Raw genomic sequence first — 20921 nt, 5'->3', positions numbered from 1 at the left:
AAGAGGTCTAGGACTGATTGCTTCTCCTGAAACAAGATATGAATATCACATTAAACATTTTTATAAATGTCTACAAATGTAACCTTAAAAAGTGTTAACATTACAAGAAATCCCCCCTCCCCTCAAATGGATGACTTAAACATCTTACCTTCTTTGAACGAGCTTCGCTGAATACTTTCCAGAACTGAAGAGTCTCATCACCAGTGCCAGTTACGATCACTTCTCCATCAGGTGACATGGCCAGGTAGGGCACACTATACGGATGGCCAGGGAGTTCTGCCTCCTGTCCCAAGCTGGGATACTTCCACACTCTTATTATGTTCTTTGGGTAGCCAAGGGAGCTAAACCTACAACAAACAATCAAACTTCCATTAGAATTGGAATTAAAAGCAACAATATGAAATAACCTCCAATGACATAACATCCATACCAACTTCCATGATAATTTGTCAGCCATTCTCAATTAACAGCCAATGACAGCACAACAGGTGTTGACATCATCAGTTAATGCACATTGGCATCACTGTAGATTGTAATCCAGCTACCTCACAACTTGTACCATGCATGTCAGGTTGGTATTACAGATTGCAGAGTACAATTATGGAGTAAAATCAAAACAGCATAATTTCCATGCCAAAGTCATAAAAATCTATTCAGACATTCTAGAGTTGTAAGTGTATGGTAGGACAAAGAAAACTTATCAGGTGCTCTGTACGGACTCAAACATGCCTAGAAAACTTGTACTGGTACACCCAATTTGCCAAAGGTATAGCAGAAAAAGGAAAATTCAGTTCTACATCATTTAAATGTTTCTGGTTTACAATGTCTCCAGGGATGATCTCTCCAGGCCTCTGCCAACTCTGGGTAAGTCTAGAATCTCCTGTTCAGGTGGGGGCAACCACAGGGCAGATTCCATTACCCCAACCAAAAGGGTGATTATTAAGAGGGGCCCTACAGTTTAATGTGTGCTCTGAACCACAGTTGGGGGACTGGTATACTTAATTTTCCCCAGGTTCAGAGGAATGTTTAGACCAGGCAAGATTACAGACTTGAGATCCAGTGTTTACACACTGCATTGGTAGTCCTGTGAGCGTGTTCCAGAAATAAGTATGCTGATCTGCTATGCCTCCACCACTAGCCAAGAGTCCACGATGGTGTGGGGACCAGGCAATAGGTGCAAAAAAATGTATTTCTGTATATTAAGGATTGTGTCCAACCAAGTACTCCAACTCCGTCAAAATGGCCTTGCAGCTCATTAACTTTTGAACTTATAGCAACGTCCCAGACTTGCAAGTAGCCATGATGTGTGCCAACAGCTATCCCTACAAATGCAAAACACCAGGTCATTATTGTGTCCACTAATTAAAGCAAGTCCTAAATTATATCAGAGGTGATGATGCGTTATCTGTTCGGTAACATTTCCTGGTCAGAATATGCATATCCTTATCTACTATCTACAGCAGTTGCAGAATATGGCCATAATTTTTCATTTATACATAATCATGACACCATGGTATATCAAAATACAGACAAATACATTTTGGCTCATAGGTCTTCATGGCTGGAACAGCCTACATAAACAAGGCCTTCACAACTGGCCCCATCCTATAACCAACTTGACTGTGCATAAGTGCATTGTTTGCAAAAATTATGGTAAACATTAAACAACTGACATGTCAATGCATAGTGATAATTTTCCTGTACAATTAATAATGCATTTATGCATAACAAATACTTTAAAGAATAACAACAAACACAGAAATAACCAAATTCATATTTAACAGAAATAATTTTCAACGATCTGAGTAAAAACAGTCTGGCCAATACTTACGCGCTCATTCCATGCAACTGATATCACAAAGTTGCCATTTCCAGACACACACTTTATTACAGCATCCACAGCAAAGATAGACGTAACTTCCCAAATCCCCCCTTAACTCATTCTCTTAAGACCAATCAATAAGAATGAGGTAGAAGTCATCTTGAAGCTCAGGGGCATCCAACACCTTCAAGAAAAAGACATAAACTTCAATAAATATGGACAAATATTAAAGTACAAAACATGAAACTCAGAATGATTAATATAAAGAAGAAGAAAGTTAACTATTTCATAATAAACACTCTATCATTGTCTCGTGGCTTGTGTTGGCAGAACAGCTGATCATGGAGTGACAACAGCCACGTCAGCCAATTCAGATTTCATCAGAGACGGGGAGAATCAGACACTGAGACGGAATGTGGAGTGAGCACAGATACTTCATTTGTGGATTTTTCAAGATTAAAACTAATACAAAATATGACAAACCTTGAAGGGTATTCTTGATATTTTCCTCCTTGACCTTCTCGGTGCACTAAGCAACTTCTGGCTTTGTGCACTAAGTGGTGACAAGGAAAATATATTTGATCCCAGAATAAACGCTCTTCTTTCACCACATTGGCCTCTAAGATTGTCAATGTTGGCGCCAAGAAGTTCATTTTTCAGCAAACAAGAGTAAGCCAATCTGTCAAGACCTCCGTCACAATTTTTATGAGCCTCTTTTTTCTTTTTTTAGTTAATCCATTCGGGTCAGACGCATACATTTAAAAACAGACACAAATTTCATTGATATTTCTACAACTGGCTTACATAAAGAGAAATTCATAAAGCTTATAGACAACGGGGAATTGACAACTTCATGCAAAAGACCTGATGGGAAGTACACCACAAATAGTAGTTTTAAAATGATGGCATGATACACTCACTCCAGGTCCAAAGTGAAGAAAAAGTAAATTAATTACCGGGACATACAGCACTGCTTATGTCCTCAATTTCATAATCTGTTATTGTTTTTGTACAGTGCAATTGTAGTCAATTAAGATGAAACCAATTTTTGTGGATAAAGGTTCATTTACATATCTGATAAAGTACTGTCATGAACACAAATTGATTTCATCCTGAGCACAGCATACTCACTTCATCTATCCACTACTCTTATAAAATCACAAAAATCATAACTTAATGAAAAACACTTACTGTGTTCATGAGAAACTTGATGCGCCAACTCTTGCCAGCACGCGGCTGAATAAAGCGATCTCCTGACTGCAAGTAAGGACAAGATGTCGGTAACATTGCAGTTTGAAGTACAAAACAAGTAACGCACTCCTTCCCAACTTAAGAATTTCAACTGCAGACAGGAAACAACAGTTAATGACAAAAGACAATCAGCAAGGCACAGAGCACATACTAACCTGAAACATCGACTCCTGTGATCCACGCAGAATCTCCAAATTACACAAATATATAGAGGTGGCGGTAGATGGACTTGCTCTCCTCCTTCCCTACTCCAGACCTTCTCCCACCACCTTCCAACCCACATGGTCCTCAGGTCCTCCTCCAAGACCTGCATCCATCTCTTCCTCGGCCTTCGACGTCTCCTCCTTCCCTACTCCACAGCTTCTCCCACCACCTTCCAACAAGCAAGGTCCTCAGGTCCTCCTCCAAGTTCTGCATCCATCTCTTCCTCCGCCTTCGACGTCTCCTCCTTCCCTCCATTCTTCCCTACTCCACAGCTTCTCCCAGCACCTTCCAACACACATGGTCCTCGAAACAAGTGCTTTTGATGATCAGACTATTCTTTAGCCTCTTCCATGGGTGCATAAGCTGAAACGAAAGACAAGTTTCTGAAGAGTCCTTTGAGCCTTATCTTGCATATTCTGTCTCCTAAAGGCTCAAAACCTAAATAGCTTTGTTTTTATCCACCCTGCCATGTCCATTCCACCTCACCTCCTCCAATGCCACCATGTCCATCCCATACTTCAGCACCTCCATCATTTTTCCTACCTTCATCATGGTTCTAACATTCCATGTGGCCACGGTCAATGTCGCAGTTCGCTTCCGAGTCCGTGAACGTTTGCCAGGTCCATTACCAAATGATCCATCCATCCGAGGCTCTTTTGAGAGTATCCTAACAATATTTGTTTTCCGGGGTGGGGTTGTTATCCCCAAGCCCAACCCCCAACCTGGAGGACCAGGGTATCACTCTTAGTCTGGCTCATCACCTTAGACCTGTCCAGAATGGGTGACCCTACCAGGAGCCGAAGCTCTGGCCGGCATAGCCCTAAGGGTCATTTGAGCACGCAAGCCTCCTCACCCAGCAAAATTTATTTGCCTTCGACAAGGTGGTGATACCTTCAGGAGGAAACAATTTAACTATTTAATAAAACTAATCTGTTTAACAAACCACAAATAATTAAACTATTTAACAAAATCTTAACAATTAAGTTATTTAACAAAATACTAAACAATTTAACTATTTAAAAATACTAAACTATTTACTAAAACAATTTAACAAAAAAAATTTCAACTGATTTTCTAAAAACAATATAAGTACTGAATTGAAAATAATTTAACTATTCAATAAAACTAATCTATTTAACAAACCAGAAATAATTAAACTATTTAACAAAATCTTAACAATTAAGTTATTTAACAATTTAACTATTTAAAAATACTAAACTATTTACTAAAACAATTTAACTATTTCTGTAAATGACTATTCTATACTGGTATTGACTTGAGATCTTCCAGAATCGAAGCAAATAGATCTTCGTCCATTTCTGGGATCTGGAAAGGAAATAAACATTTGAATCAGAAAATGAACTGGAATAATGGGGAACAAGTATGGAAACACATGCGGCGAATATCTCGTGGAAGGCGATCTCTATGGCTGTGGTCACAGTGGCACTGACATCGGTCGTTTCGGCTGACGCCCGATGTCGGCCGAACTCGCCCGATCTTTTCAAACCAGTTGGAAGGCACGTGCGTGGTCTCGATGCAACCGATCTCATCGGCCGATTATAGCAGATGTCGGACGGTGATCGGGCGAATTCAAATCAGTTTGTTTTTTTCGGCCGATGTATGATTCATGTGAGAGATATAAAGATGGACTGTGAAAAATTGATAAGTTTGGTGCAGGAAAGAAGAAGTTTGTGGGATCCGCGATGTGGTCAGTATCATAATAGAGATGTAGCTCGGAAGCTGTGGATTGAGATCGCCACTTCATTGGAAACTACAAGTAAGTATTGAAATTATTAACATACACAGATATACAACCATCACACATTATAATTATTAATTCAACCATCACGCAGTGTGTTAACAATTGAATTGTCATTTCTAAAATAATTAACGTAACCAAAAAAGTTTTAAGGTACATTTGTGACAAGAAAATATTGTTTAAATGCATCGCGAATTTCATAAGCTCTCCGTGATGACCGACTGAAACGTCTTGTAGAGTTGGCCTGGTCACTATCATTGTTTTCATGGGTTGCGTTGGTATCTGATAATAGACTCACTTATTCCTTCTGTATCGATTACGATATTGTGCAATAAGCAAACGTACTTGACAACAGTATCAACGTGACTTGGATGTAATTGTAGTTCCGTCTTGAGGCATCTCCATTTGCTTACTAAGATTCTGAAGGCACATTCGATTGAGCATCTAACTCTACTCGGGCGATAATTGAAAATCTGTTTCGTGGTCATTATTGTTTCCAGTAGGATACGGTCTCATCAAATATTCCTTTAATGGATATCCTTGATCACCAAGCAATACATGAGGCACACTAACATTTGTTCCTGGCAGTGGTTTATTGGGTGGTACGTTGAATGAATTATTTTCCAAATGATGATAGACACCAGTTTCCATGAAAATACCACTATCGCTCCTTCCATATGCTCCTACATCCACGGTTATAAATTTATATTTAGCGTCTGCGATGCCTTGAAGATGGATGGAGAAATTTTTTTTTGTAGTTATAAAACATGGAGCCAGATTTTGGGGGACATTTTATGCGGATGTGTTTCCCGTCAATGCTTCCTACACAATCTGGAAAAATCCACAAACGCTCATAATCACTTGCAATCTTCTACTATAAAAATTTGTGATTAGTTGTTGTCGTCAACCAATTTGTCGTCAAAAATGACGTCATCAACAATATCACCTTATATTTGTTTACTCGGCATTGTTGTGGAACACAACAATGCCGAGTAAACAAATAACGCTTCACTACCAAGCCAGTCGCATTATCACTGCTCCAGAAGCAGCACGTCGCATTATTAAAAATTGACCGACATCTGGCCTAAAACATCAGAAAAGTGAAAGAAGGAGTTATCAAGTATTTGAAGTGCCAACTCTAACAACTCCTACAAGGTAAACTGATACTTATTCGATATATTACGATTACGAAAGTATTATGAAAACTGACTTTTGATCGATTTTAAGACAAAGATTTGCAGGGGTGGGGCTGGACGTAAAAAGTTGACTGAACAAAAACTGTTGGCCTCTGAACAGTGATGTAAAGAAGTACAACATCAGACCTATTTAAGAAATAAAGAAACGTGAAAGAAGACTTACATTGATAAACGAGACCATATTAACGACACACGTAGAAAAACAGACAAAGATTTGCAAAGGTGGGATTGGACGTAGAAAGTTGACTGACCAAGAAGAGTTGGCCTCTGAATAGGGACGCAAAAACTTAAACATCAGACATATTTAACAAATAAAGAAAAGCGAAGGAAGACTTACATTGATGAACGTAGAAAAACTTATTCAACAAGAACAGATGAGCAGAAGGAAACAAACGAAGACTTGCAAGGGTGGGGTTGGACGTAGATCCAGGCAATACTTTTAAATGAGAGGCAGGCCAGTAATTGTGTGGTGGGCATTTTCTGTGGCAATAATTAACTGTGAGCGTGTAATTAGTTCTGTGTGATAATTAGGCAAGTACTGGCTTATACCTCACGCCTTGCCAGGTTCTTTTATTCTATAATACGTATTTCTAGATGTGGATACAAAGATTTTAAACGAGTTTAATTTGGCTAAAAATAGGTTCTTGAATCTGCTCAAAAATGTGCAGTGGCGTTGCACTTATATATTAACTTCTGTGTTTCACTTTACTAAATGTTCAGGTAGTTATCTTACATCCGAAATAATTCTGCTGGATAAATGTTCCTTGAGTCCTTTGAGATTGCCACCAAACAATTCAAAATCCCAGTTCATCAATTTGTAGTTTTTGTTTTCAACAGGGACATTGAAAGTGAAAGTACATATTGAAATGAAGCTCAAAAGGACCATTTTAAAGCCAATTCTATTAACAATTACACATAATTAAAAATACACCTACAAAATCATCATGTGCTCGAATGTTCAGATATTTCTTAACTGTATACAGTGAAACCTCTATCCATCGTTCCCGGAACTATCGTTTTCCCGGATGCATCGTCCGTTTTGTTCGGTCCCGAATACATCCCATATAAAATAATGTTACATTTTCCCGCTTCTATCGTTCCTCGAACTATCGTTTTATCGCATCGATCGTTCAAAAATCTTAGTCCCGGCCCACAATTTTCCCGCAATGATCGTTTCTGAGAATTTAAAATGCTGGGTTTAGAGATAAATTAATACCGAAAGACGCATAATGTTTTTGGAATACACAGTAGCGGTAACCTGTTATGTCGCCCAACCAGCACATTCTTTTGGAATGATGGTCAGCGGTGCAGGGGTGATAGTTGGAGAGAATGGCGGCACGCATTGTCAGAAATTTTACGATTTTAATTAGGGTGCACTCATATTTCGTTCCAGCGATGCCAGATGGCATGTGCAGTGTGAATTTCTTCACAAATGCTTTTATTACAAGTACAAAGGAAAGGCTGGCGGCACTTTTCATTCTTCTGGTTCATCTCGTTTCCAGCGGTTCAGGGTCTTCTACAGCTACGTTTCGTTGAGTTCCGCAGTAATAGTATTTCCATTCTTCCTGTTATTGTCCGCAAAGGGGGTTGGAGGGGTGAGAAAGAGGAAGACGACGAATGCGAGCCCGAAGCTTTGCCGAGTTTTGCCGAAGCACTCGCTGCATTGGCGAAAGTGAAGTCGTTCTTTTATGCGCTTAATATTAGTGAACGTGGAAAGTGCTCTGTTTGGTCTAAAACGTAAAGTTTCAACAAACCAGTTGTCCATTAAAGACTTTTTTTTGGTAAAAAGAAGTAACTTTGAAAGAGAAACATTGTTTTTTTAAAATTTTTAATGCTTTCCCGCATCTATCGTTTTCCAGCATTCATCGTTTTTATTTCCCACCCCCGCCGAAAACGATGCATCGAGGTTTCACTGTAGTTAAATTGCCATTTTGAATTTTCTCTTAAACACATTTTACTACACCATTTACATAGATTCGTGCTTTCAGAAATTTATGTTGGGCCCAAATGATTGTTGTAATCAAAAGGAGAATTGACACTAACCTCATCGTCAATGAACTGTTGAATTTCAGCATTCTCGCTGGCGTCCAAAAATCCTGCCAAACCAAAGTCGTCATGAAATGGCTCAGGAACATTTTGGTCGTCAGCCATTCTGCCTCCTGAGCATGATGGATTAGTGGGCTGCAACGAATTAAACAAAATTCTTGTAACTTAAATTATTGATACGACATTCGATATAATAGTACGATGTCAGAAGACCCTGACGATAAAGAATCAGATGCACATTTATATCCAGAATGATAAAAGTCTCAGCCTTGATTGCAGTGAACGTGATGAATATTATGCAGATGCACTCTTCCCAAATGGGATGTGATGAAAATGTGACAGAGGGTTTTGATGTAAACCCAACAGAAATGGTTAAGAGCAATAAATGTTTAATTACAGGTGATTTCAGTGCTCAAGTAGGAAATGATGTAATTCTCGTAGGTCAAGTAAAATGGCGACCTGTGTATATTTAATGTCCATATAAATATAAACTACTTGTAACATGTCTTTCCTTTCAACGGCCAGTTTCTTTTTAAAATACAGAATTAATGTTTAAAACTTAGGGCAGAGTTTTAGGGATTTAAATAGTGGAATCTGCTAAATAAATTCAACTGCGATGCGTTCTTACAAACAGGGGCAGACTTACTTTCCTACTCACCCCGATAATCCAGAGTTTACAGCAGTCATTTTTCACCTCTGACATTCCTCACTCGTTTGTTTTCCATGTGCAAGCGACAGATGTCAGGCAAGTGCAATGACGACGTCTTACCTTTGATGAAGTGACACGTTCCCTGCCTGTTGTCTCTACCCGTTGATGTTCATGGGCAGGCAGGATACGGGCTCTTCTGGTCTTCGCCCTGCTGACGCGTCGCTTCGCAGACTGGCGTCACAACATTTTCTTCTGGGCCTTTGTGCGAAGAATCTTCTTTTCGCGGGCCACATTGGGATTGTAGACATAATCTAAAAACCGAAAGAATGACATTCAGATGACAGCATTCCGTACACGGTTGTTTCTGATCCCGTCATTTGACATCAGAGAAGAAAAATCAGTGACATTCATAAATCATGTATTACAGAACAACAGAAACAATACAATGTATTTTGATCATATCTAATTGCAGAATTAAATGTTTAAGTTACTCCATTTTAATATTATAACATCTCGATGCGTTTCGATATCTGGGTTCTGTTGCCTTGACTCATAAGTAGATGAAAACGTTTCGGAGAAACTGTCTCCAGCTTTCCTCAGCTTTCTTGTCGTCTAATATAAATATCTCCATTTCCCCGCATAGCACTACAGCCCTGAAGATTGTGAAAGTACCTTTCTCCGAAACGTTGCATCTACTTATTCGCCATGAAAGCTCCTGATAATACAAAATTAATATTTCCATTACAAATATTAAAATGAAGCAAACATTAATAACACTTTACAGTCAGGTCTTCCGTGTTACGTACTGCCTCAGTATCGAGGTTGAAGTCTCTTCAACTGGTACACACCCACATGACTTTGAGGCTTTCACGGCGGTGGGAATGAGGATGATGATTATATTCTGGACTTTGGTGCAGTGTAGACGTAGCAGGAAAACAAAAAATACATAAGCTGTCTGTACCTTTGCTGATTATTACCACTCCAGCTATGATCGACTCAAATCATAAAGCACGTTACTGAAGAATAAAGACTCAGCAACAGGTCAGTCAATCCCAAATATATCTGAATCGGTGATGTCTCTCAAAATTCTCGGGTACATTTTTTGGAAGTTTTCTGACGTATAAGAGAGCTGCTGCTTATTGACATTAAAAGAGAATTACTTACCAGGATATTTCTTCCTATGCTCTTCATCCGCCTGGCGGGCTCGAGCAAAATACTCTTCCTTGTCCTTTTCAATTGTTCTCCACATACAGCCAAGTCTGCAAATAGAAAAAGTGAAACTTGTAAGAATACAGGCACGTTGCAGGACGAACATCAAGGGTTGCAGCTGGGTAAAGGCAAAGGCAGTGGTGTTTGAGAGCGCGCAAAATGTTTCACTTGTTCTCGACGATCAGAACATTTTCAGTAAATGGAAATAAGATATCCAATTTCAAATTTCAAATTTCACCTCATGCATACTCTACCCAGTGTGCATTGTAGTGAAGGACGATGACATTGTGAAGCAGTTCAGGACGATTATTCCTAATTGCATGACGTAAGTTATTCTGCAGAGAGGACATTTCCGACGCAGATCGGCAAGATTTGAAGATGGTGAAGCTGATGGTATTCGCCGTCTTCCTCGTCGTTGGCAGCGAGTACTTGATACACTCGGACACTACTTTGAAGGTTGCTAGTCTTAATATAAGAATTTGCGATTTAACTCACACTGATTTTTTTAATCACAATTGAATTTTTCGAGGATTAAACAACGTAAAAAAGGTCATTCCGTAATGTGTCATTTTTTCTTGCCTACTATACCTACAACCATTCACACCTACCTGATACGACTACGCCAATCGGAGGAGTATATCGTGCCCTTTCATATGTATATTTTGGACTTACTTCAATATAACGTGTTTGTCCCCAAAAAATTAGTTGTCATGACTTTTTAAGCAACCCTCATTCCAACCACGTTAAGTACAGTAGGGCACCGCATATACGGCGGGTTAGGGACCAGACCCCCGCCAAAGTGCGAAAATCGGATTTTGGCCTTTTTTCACTTGTAAATGCATATCAAAGCCTAATAAGATGTTTACACTATCATATAACCACTGCACAATAGTAATAGGCATAAGATTACGATATGAATGTAAAATGGATATCAGAAGTACACACATTGCTTACCTTAAATTAATTTAAAATACCTTAAAATATTTGTAATTACACCATAAAAACACAAAAATATTATATAGTTATATAGTGTGTAATAACTTCAAAAAATTGCCAGAAATACAGATGCGGAGCATACAAACGCTAGACGAGAAAATGGCTGCGGACGCACTTCTGACTCAGCTGTTAAACATGTGGGGCCCCACTGTATATATAAGCAATTGAAAAGCTCCATATCACCGGAGCGCCAACCGTACTTTACTCACGTAGAAATACGTCAACCACCTCATCTATCGAACAAATGTACAGCCTACACGGTTTATAGTTGGTCACAGAACAGGACACCATCTTGAACAGCAGTTCCGTTTCTCGCAGAGGTATGGTATGTAAGGTGCCTATTCCTGATAACTGGCCAGTTAATGTAACCGAAAGATAGGTTCCATTCCGTTCAGAAACTTTACTCAGCTATCTAAAGTTGCACAATTAAAACATAAAATATCTTGATTTTGCCCATTCCTTTTCTTTGGGTGTCAAGGTTGATGTACACTAAGGGAGGAATGTGGACTGAGGGTGTTTGAAAATATTTGGACCCAAATGTGCCAAAATGCTAGGATGCTGGAGAAGGTTGCATAAAGAGATGAGATGGGCAGGGCCTGTAGCCCCCATTGGGAAGATAGTCTTGGTAGGCAAACCAAATGGAAAGAGACCACTAGGCAGACCTAGACAAGGATGGAATGGCATGGACTGGATCCATATGGCTCAAAATTCAGACCAGTGGCAGGCCCTTCTAAACATGGTTATAAACCTTCAGGTTCCATTAGGTGTTTGGAATTTCCTGAGTGACTGTTGGCTTCTCAGTAAGGACTCAACTTTTTGGAGTAAGTAAGAGGAGGGATACATGATGTGGCTAAAGATGCTGCCAAAGCTTATGTAAAAGTAACTAGGAGATGTACAGGAGAGATATATTTAAGGGAATTCTTTAGTCATGTATGTGGATTTAGAAGAAAAAACCATAATAGTTGCAGAACTTCTTTTACATTACACAAAAGCTGTTTCTTTTTAAGGAGTGTATGTGTTCAGGTTGGACACATGTTTTGAGAACCATCTTCATCCTCCTCAGAGTACTCTGTATTCTCAAAACGTTGGTGTTTACTCCAGTAAACGAACTACATGGGTAGTAGGCCAGTCAATGTTGAACATAACATAAAGTCATAAAAACATGTTGTCAATTATCTTCACTTTTTTAAATTGTTTCCCAAGTGACAGCATTATGGAAATAAAAAGTACAGTGGAATGCGATTCATGTAAAAGATTTTGTGATATAATGTCATCTTTCACCAAAAAAGGCACAAGCTAAATACGCTCATCAGAAACCTCAAATAATAGGTCTGCTGAATTTGACTGGCTTTGAAAACAATTTGTCTTTCACAAATGCTCTGCACATTAAATTATTAACAAGTAATTGTCCTGAAGTACATTTTGTATAGAAACTTACCTCACACTAATGTGCTTATTTTTTTCCCCAGGATACAGGGCAGCCAATGTCTTTCGCCAATCATTGGCGAAGACCAGGAAGGCGTTTGGGGGGGCGCGTGATTTTCTGCGCCTGTCCTACGTGTCTCTTATCTTGGTCTGAATCTGTGATCTTAAAATTTCCTGAAAGAAAAGTGGAATCCATATATAACATAGTGTAAAACCTATAAGAATCAGAATATGGTCAACAGTATAATAGAACATGGCTGTCTCCAACGTACGTGGCCCTGCAGATCACTGAAGAGTTACAGACATACAAATCTTAAGTAATACAACATGCTGTGTTAACATATCTGAATGAGGTCTCACTAACATCCGTATAACAGAGAATATCTGAACTGTAAGTAAGAGACAAGAGTTTTGTGTTTCAAATGACTGGTCAGTTTCTGTATCCGTCAGCCATAACGAATACATTTCCTAGTATTATTCCAGTAGTATTCAGGTAATAAAACATGCATTGATGCACACAGTACTCAGAAAAAATTATTCCTTGGATGACATTTTACAGAAAAAGACCAATTTCCTCTTGCAGTCCTACTGACATAAATTTGAATAGTTTATTTTACAAGCTCCCTCAACTGCAGCCATTAAGTACTGCACCATATGAACATATTTCATAGGTCCCTTTTCACCACATATGATGCCTCCTCTGGTTGAAGATTGAGGAGAATGTGGCCCTCAAATATAAAAGTAGATGCAAATAAGCAGTCATAGGCAGCCAAAAATAGCGGTCCTTGACTTTATGCTGGATGGGCATTTATAATCTGTCACTGTAATGATCACACAGTGTTTTTACTCGGTGTTTCAAAACAATTAAGATTATTAGAATTGACTATATTTAATTCCACAGATCAGTTACAACCACCAGATGATTTTGTAGATGTAGAGAAACACTACAAGGTTCTTCTATGTCTTTAGTATATGCACCACAATGTACACAACAAATGGCTAGCGATATTGATTTTTCTCCCATGTGCTTTGTAGCATTGTTTCATAGACTAGAAGAGCCACACTCATTTGGCCTCGTAGCTCTGGCAAGGACTGGCATTGGTGGTCTGTAGATGCACACATTGATGACAAAGATGATTAATATATGACATTTTCAGACATTATCCCACTGTAGTAATATCTGTGTCTAAATTAGGCCAACTTAATATTAGGTAATGAAATATTAAAGAAACAGTTGATGGTGTCACAACAGAATTTTTACAAAATTAAATGTTTTCTAGTAATGCCCATTTACAGTATTGTTTAAAGAACAGAACCTAATGGATGTTGGTGTGAGCTCATCATCTTATCATAAGATTTTTTGAATGTGTTTTGCCTCATTCTGTCCAAAAATTGATAGTACTGACAATGGTAGAGATGAGAAATGCACAAATACATGCAATTTTAGTTGGAAACCTTAAGGAAAGTGACCTCGTGGAAGTGGGAGGATAATGAAAATGATATGTAAATAGTATTACTGAATTTCTCTGGCTCACGTTACTGTCCAGGGGTGGGCTGTTGGTAAACGGCAACAAACATTTTGATTCCATAAGAGCAACTGTTCCTGATTTATAAGAAAGCTTTTCAAGAGTTGTGTAACTAAAATACGTTGAATGCACACATTTACAAATTTTGAATAGACACGATTTTTATATTTCAGTATCTTCTGTCTATCTGATAAGTTATTTCCATAAAGCAACTAACTTATTAGTTTTGGTGTATCTGATGCAAGTAACAGTGTCCCAACAACAGTACTTGCTAATTTTTCCTTCCATCCAACTTGTTTTCGTTTCTTGGTAGAAATTTGACCTAAGAGATGAGTGAAATTTTATGTAGTTACTTGTGGATCAACCCCTCTGTCAAAAGTCTTATGATAGTCATAAATGATACTTATATTATACTAATGCAATCTCAACTTATTTTAATTTAAGGTCACATTATGGACGTAGGAGTCCCAAAATATTTAGGGAATAGGCTTATGTATATAGAATGAGAAAAAACAAACAGATGTACAAGTCGCATACCTTGAATAAATTAAACCACTTTAATGCAATCTCCTTCTGAGTTCATCTGCCCATAATATTTACAGTATCATTAAGTCTTCTGGTGAAAGATGGCAAATTAAGAAAGAAAGAAAAAATTAAATTGTCATTATGGGCTCAAATTCACAATAACACTTGAATTAAATCCTAAGCTGACCACACAGACCATGTTCACTTTATTGTAAAGCTGCCTTTTAACGTGAACAACCACTAATGTTGTAAAACTGCTTTCTCATGACTTTTCATAAGGAACTTTTGGAACAGTTGAATGGATTTCCATCAAATTGGATATTAGGGATTTTTCAAGTTTTCTGCACATTAAACTTCTTGTAAAAAATTGGCAAATATGGATATTTTACAGGATTGAAATTGTTTCTCAGGCAAGATGTTGAACATAAATTGCCAAGTAGATATTCATTGATGCAAGAATGTTATTAGCAGTAGTTGTAGAGATAAATGGACCACAAGGTTGTCTCATGCTGTCATTTTATAACTTGGAAACCAATGGAGTAATTTTGATGACCTTTTGTACTGAAGGCACTTGTACAAATTTGCCAAACAATCCAACATGTCCTAAAGAGGAGCCCAAATAATAAAACATTTTCAATAATTGCTGTTTATAAGACAGCAAAGTTAAAATATAAAAATGACAGCAGAGGAAACACATCATAATCTTTACTTTCTTGGGAGGAGAGAGGTCTTACCTTCATCATACAGGACACTGTTGATAAAGTCATCTAAGTCTTCCATTGTCGCAGTACTAGAACACACAGAGAGAACAGAATCAGCGATTAAATTCAGCCAACATACTTCTGTCTGTATTTAAAAAATGACACTTTTGTGAAACTTAGCACCAAATTAACAGACAATTATTATCTTTGTATCACATGTTAAGGGTAAATAGACCATATGTAATGAAACTAGTGTTAATGGTAATCCATTAGTTCAGTTTGCCTAAATGAATAACTTAATGGTTATAAGTACCTGGTTTTACTGTAAGTTTATTTACAAAGTTACCTGCAAATCACCAGGTCAGGACGGTATTAACCAAATTAATTAAATAGGTCATATTCTCGTGCCCTCTAGACAAGGGCTGAGTGATCTGAAGAACCCTTAAGTAAGAATAATGTAAATGCAGAAAGAAATAATGAAAATATTAAACATGCTGCACTGCACAGCCCTTGATGATCCTGCTTTAGAGGAAGTGCAATATTCAAATTACAAAAATAATAAGGCTTCAGGTGAAGACCCTGTTACTGACAAATGAAGAAAACATGGAGGTCAAGTCTTATTTGTTAGAATATATAAATTAATATTTACGATAAGAGTCCCTGAAGGAATGCCATCAGAATAGATGGACGGTTTGATATGCCCAATTTTTAACAATGGGGACGAGTATCATTGTAATAATTATGGAGGTATTACCCTGTTAATTGTGACATACAAAATTCTATTACATATTATTCTTTAAAGACTTATTACATACATCAATGAGATAAGAGGGCTGGATGTGGATTTTGACCAATGCATCATGACCAAATACTTGTGATGAGGCAAGCAATGGGAGTGACGTTCGTTTTACAAATACGAATATTATTGGTGCTACAAGCATACAAGTTAATCCCTCTCCAAATAATGAGTCAGGCAATAAGGCTATACTATACTTTGATGTAAATTATATAGAATTATTTCTTGCATTTCAGTACTTCATAAATTACATAAATATATAATGTATTTTACAGGCCTACTAATGTGCTTTAATTTACTGCTCAAATACTTTCATTAACGTTGATGTTAATTTGCATTAATGCGGCCGATATGGTCGGATACGATTACCTTATATTTGGTTTTACGTATTATAAGACGGAGTACATTTCACATGTTTTCAGCTAATATTAAATGTCTCTTTAAATTATAATTATTGTGATGTTAAAATTTAAAACAACATTTACATCATCTTTAATGTCCATGTACTTAACAAGTTTGGTATTTGCATCTAACACTAAACCTTCCATTTTCACTCAACAATTTATTATCCAGGTATAACTGGATGATGGATGTTACCGTAATAAGGCGAATTATGCTTAAAATGACAACTATTTTTCAGAAAATCAAACAACACTCACCAGTCCTTGTAGCAAGATGTTCCGTGCGTTTGCATTTGAATGAATTGGTACCTAACACCAATCACAGCGATGCTCAATCATCCAATAAGAGTCGAGTACTAATAAAAAGCAGGATTTAAACTAATCTTGGTAATTAATTTATATAAAATATATTTTAAGTTAATATTAGATGTCTCCTTAAATTCGAAATTTTGTGATAATAAAATTTAAAACAACCATTACGTCATCTTTAATATCCATGTTGTTACTACTAAATATTATAATGCGGTAGCGGATGCACTCTATGGAGTACTCTAATTACTATAAGCAGAGGAGAGCACTTGCTCGTTGCGCCATCTTTCGCGAATTGATGAACTTCTTCCGGTTTTGGTAGTTCTATCAATCATTTGAATTGGCATTGTGATCGGCTTTTCTCCCGGGTTCTTCAAAAGTGACGTTTTAGACTCCCACATTTCTGCGGTTGTATGTTGAGGAAGCAATGAAGGAAAACTGAAAGAGAAGTTCAGGACAGTAATAAAGGATGAAGGGGAGAGGATAGCAATGTTAAGGTTCACTGATGATATTGCCCTTTTGGCTGAAAAGAAAGAAGATTTATAAAAATTATTGAATGGTATGAATAGATTATTCAGTGAGCAATTCGGCTTAAGGACAAACAGTATCAAGACAAAAGTTATGAGGAGCAGCAGAAATGAGAATAATGATCCTTTAAGTATCAAAATTGGGAAAGACACAGTAGAAGAATTGAAGGAATTCTGTTATTTAGGAAGCAAAATACCAAAAGATGGATGAAGCAAGGAAGACATTAAAAGCAGATTAGCACAAGCAAAAAAGAGCCTTCTTCAAAAAAAGAAGTCTACTAGTGTCAAACATTGACCTAGAATTAAGAAAGATTTTTCTGAAGTTATATGTTTGGAGCACAGCGCTATCAGGAAGTGAAACACGGTCGGTGGGAAACCTAGAAAGAAGAAGGATAGAATCATTTGAAATGTGGTGCTATAGAAGGATGTTTAAAATTAAGTGGACTGATAAAGTACGAAATGAGCTGGTCTTAGACAGGATAGGGAATGAAGAAGTCTATGGAAAAATCTTACCAGAAGAAGAGATAGGATGGTGGGACACATTCTGAGGCACCCAGGATTGGTTAATTTAGTAATGGAAGGAACAGTTGAAGGGAATAATTGTAGGGGGAGACAAAGATTGGAATATGTGATGCAGATTTTTGAGGATGTGGCTGTAAAAAATATGTGGAAATGAAGAGACTGGCGCAAGATAGGCGAAAATGGAGGACTAGTCAATAGACTGATGACAAACAAACAATAGTCAGTTCAGTTATGCCCATAATTGGGAAGTTTAATCTTGAAATGGTATTTAGGGTTAGAGTGTGCACTCTGATACTCCAGAGATCAAAGCAAGTTGCTTGCGCTTCTAAATGTCTTATAAGGGAGTAGTCCAGTTAGTCAAGTCAAAAGGTACTGATAAGCTTCTGAAAGACTTGATAAATCACTCATGCAATAAATAAATAAATATACAACATTAATTCTATATAGGAACTAAGAAGCATAGGATGCAGATCAACATAACAAGATGTTGCACGTTTCTGAGACAAGTGTATTGCAAATATTTGTAGATAGTTTTATCATATGCATTTTGTCAACTCTGGTTGTTTTGTGATATATGTGAGTGTGTGAGAGACATTTTTTAAGTCTTCCACATTCTTACAAGCGCCTAGCCCAACAGGAAATACTGCAGTGCTGTTGGACATGTGCTGTCATGTGTGAATTTTCACTGCACACTCAAATTTTGGACACGTTTTGTGCACCCTTGTACAGTGTTTTGGCAGCTCATTTTTTGGTGCAATCATTATTAGATGGCATGTGCTCTGTAAATTATAAAAATTTGAGGGTAGGCTATGACCTGACCAATTGGACTATTCCCTTGTAAGGAAAATAATGTTAATTTATATACTTCTAAATTGAGATCTTATGCCAGTTAGTGTGCAAATAGAAGTGTAAATATCATAGCTGATATTGGATCACTGTTCCATTTTGTAAAGGAATTAGTAAAGTTTTGTACCAGAGAACACTCAAATATCAATTTCTTTCAGCCTGTTATGTTTAAAGGAACAAACTTTGTCACATAAAATATATCATCATCATTTTCATCAGAGTATAGTTAAATTCTGGGCATCAAGTTTCAGTCATTCTGGACCATCTTTAGTCCATAAAATTAAGTTTAGATTCAAAAATTAAAAATTATAAGTTGTATTAATGTAAGTGCATATAAAACCAAATAACACACAGTCATATAATTAAACATATAAATTTGTAATCATAAGTTCAGTTATTCAAAATAATTACCTACAGACCATATTCAAATAATAATCTACAGCACAATATGTGTGTATTCATTTTGTAGCGTGTTTCCAGGAGTCGCCATCTGACGGATGTCACCTGTGTGTGTGTAGTGTAGAGTATTGTATTAGAGACTGTAATGTTGGACGTGTGTCCTTCAGACTGTGTCTCATGCGCAAGAAGACATCAAGAAATGTATACACACTTATTGTGTCCCAGAGTGCCAACAATTGTGCATGCCTCCATGTGAATTAATTTATAATATTGTGTTAATTGTCAGACCACAGATTGCAATTTTAAACTTACTTTTTAAATTCTTGTAATGCAAAATTCTAGACAATGGAAAGTTGCATACAACTCTGTTTCACAACAAAAAATGTTTCCATAACGACCTGGAGATGATGAGTGTATGAAATGCGCCCAGATTTAATTTTATATTGTTAATAATACAAAATATATTGTGTGCTGGAATCTTTGTTCTTTTACAGACTCAGTATTTGTTACAAATGGACTACTACAAGCTACATCTGATATGTATTGAATGAGGAAGTTTAAAATCTACAGTGACATTTATGCAGAATGCAGCAATTTCAAGCCGACATTTTGGAAAGGGATAGCATGAACAGACTTTTTTTCATTTCTCTTTTTTCCACTCTCCCTTTATTAGACTCAAGAATCCTTCAGCTTTACAGAATTCTATTTAAAAATTTTTGTGTGAATGTAAATCCATACATGTTTATCCCTGTTGACTAGTTGGCAAGGAAGGTGTGTAGGAATATCTGAACCTCTTCTGTAATTGTACAAAATAAAATCACAAACAGTCTTTTACCTTACAAATTATTAAGCCCATTATTATGCAGTTTTCACTATGCCCTATCCGTTTCTGTCCTAGGCCCAATTATCCTCATGAACGCCCTCTTCTCCTCAAAGTGAGAGAACATGGTTTTGCACCGATACAAACAACAGGTAAAATTACTGTTTTTTTTATATTAATCTTTATGTTCTTGGAAATCAAACAGGAAGACAAAATATTTTGAACTGAGAAGTAGCAAGCATTTCTGTAATCCAATCTCACTCCTAATTTCCTTGTGAATATCATTTTCTTTTGTTATTGCTGATCCAAAATATTTGAACTCTGTCACACTTTCAAAGGGTTAGCTGCTACAGAAGATGTGTGCTTTGGGCGTGGGGGTTTGTCAGAGGCCAGACTGGTGCACATGGCTGTGTCTGAACCTTGAGTGATAGAAGAATGTAACTTTCAATCAGGACAGTGTTTTCTTTCATCTGTATTAAATTTTGTATTATTTATTGCAACACTTCATGAACCATTTTTCTTGTGAATTCATACTGCTTTACAGGACTCTGAATATAAAACAAGAAATCTAATCAGAGTCTAAAGTATTGTAACGTGTTGTCGTGAGAGCAGCACAACAATGTCAATAAACAGTTTAGTTGTCTGTTTATTGACATTGTTACGTATTCGGCATTGTTGTATGTTTATAGACATTGTTGCTTTTGGCATTGTTGTATTTGTTTATAGCCATTGTTGCGTTAGACATTATTGTGTCTGGCATTGTTGTGTCTGTTTAATGACATTGTTGTATTCATTTATAATTGTTGTGTCTGTTTAATGACATTGTTGTCAGCTGCCCACAGCCACGTCTGGAAACTGCAAGTTCTGCAATCCAAGTGTCTTCGCATTGTTACTAACGCGCCCTGGTACGTTAGTAACAGGCAAATACATGAGGATCTGAGGATCTGAGGATCCCTTTCTTTGCCGACCACATCAGAGCACTGACTGAGAGG

General features: G+C 37.3%; 1 protein-coding gene and 1 long non-coding RNA gene across 3 annotated transcripts; one reads left to right on the top strand and one right to left on the bottom strand.

Moving 5' to 3' along the window:
* Window positions 1–32: 32 nt before the first annotated feature.
* LOC110840769 (fizzy-related protein homolog) lies at window positions 33–12710 on the bottom strand. 2 transcript variants are annotated; one of them, XM_087351773.1, is made up of 10 exons: window positions 12571–12710; window positions 10092–10186; window positions 9048–9238; window positions 8276–8413; window positions 3821–4603; window positions 3229–3640; window positions 3014–3079; window positions 2306–2542; window positions 1832–2006; window positions 33–347 (listed from the first exon to the last, which is right to left on the bottom strand). In XM_087351773.1, exons 6-9 carry the CDS (start codon window positions 3235–3237, stop codon window positions 1947–1949), a joined length of 372 nt encoding a protein of 123 aa, XP_087207899.1. In that variant the 5' UTR covers window positions 3238–3640; window positions 3821–4603; window positions 8276–8413; window positions 9048–9238; window positions 10092–10186; window positions 12571–12710; the 3' UTR covers window positions 33–347; window positions 1832–1946. The 2 variants fall into 2 exon arrangements, with proteins under 2 accessions (XP_087207899.1, XP_087207900.1); XM_087351774.1 differs by lacking the exon at window positions 33–347 and adding an exon at window positions 455–1322.
* LOC147873303 (uncharacterized) lies at window positions 6023–19938 on the top strand. The gene is made up of 4 exons (XR_015535920.1): window positions 6023–6191; window positions 12602–12948; window positions 16746–16893; window positions 19604–19938. It is a non-coding gene; the product is annotated as an uncharacterized LOC147873303 (long non-coding RNA).
* The last annotated feature ends 983 nt before the right edge of the window (window positions 19939–20921 follow it).

Source organism: Zootermopsis nevadensis, unplaced genomic scaffold (genome assembly GCF_977971745.1).
Source record: "Zootermopsis nevadensis isolate Lab colony 2312 unplaced genomic scaffold, Znev_1.0 Znev_ptg000020l, whole genome shotgun sequence".
NCBI lineage: Eukaryota > Metazoa > Arthropoda > Insecta > Blattodea > Termopsidae > Zootermopsis > Zootermopsis nevadensis.
The sequence above is the reverse complement of the archived record's forward strand: the minus strand, read 5'-3'. Positions and strand labels throughout refer to the sequence as shown.

Bases quoted from the DNA above. Each gene is read 5' to 3' on its own strand.
- LOC110840769 (XM_087351773.1), bottom strand. The intron at 2,543-3,013 runs GTAAGTGTTTTT...AACTAAAAAAAG, and splicing joins TCAAGTTTCTCATGAACACA to AAAAAAGAGGCTCATAAAAA. The intron at 2,007-2,305 runs GTTTGTCATATT...TTTTTCTTGAAG, and splicing joins TATCAAGAATACCCTTCAAG to GTGTTGGATGCCCCTGAGCT.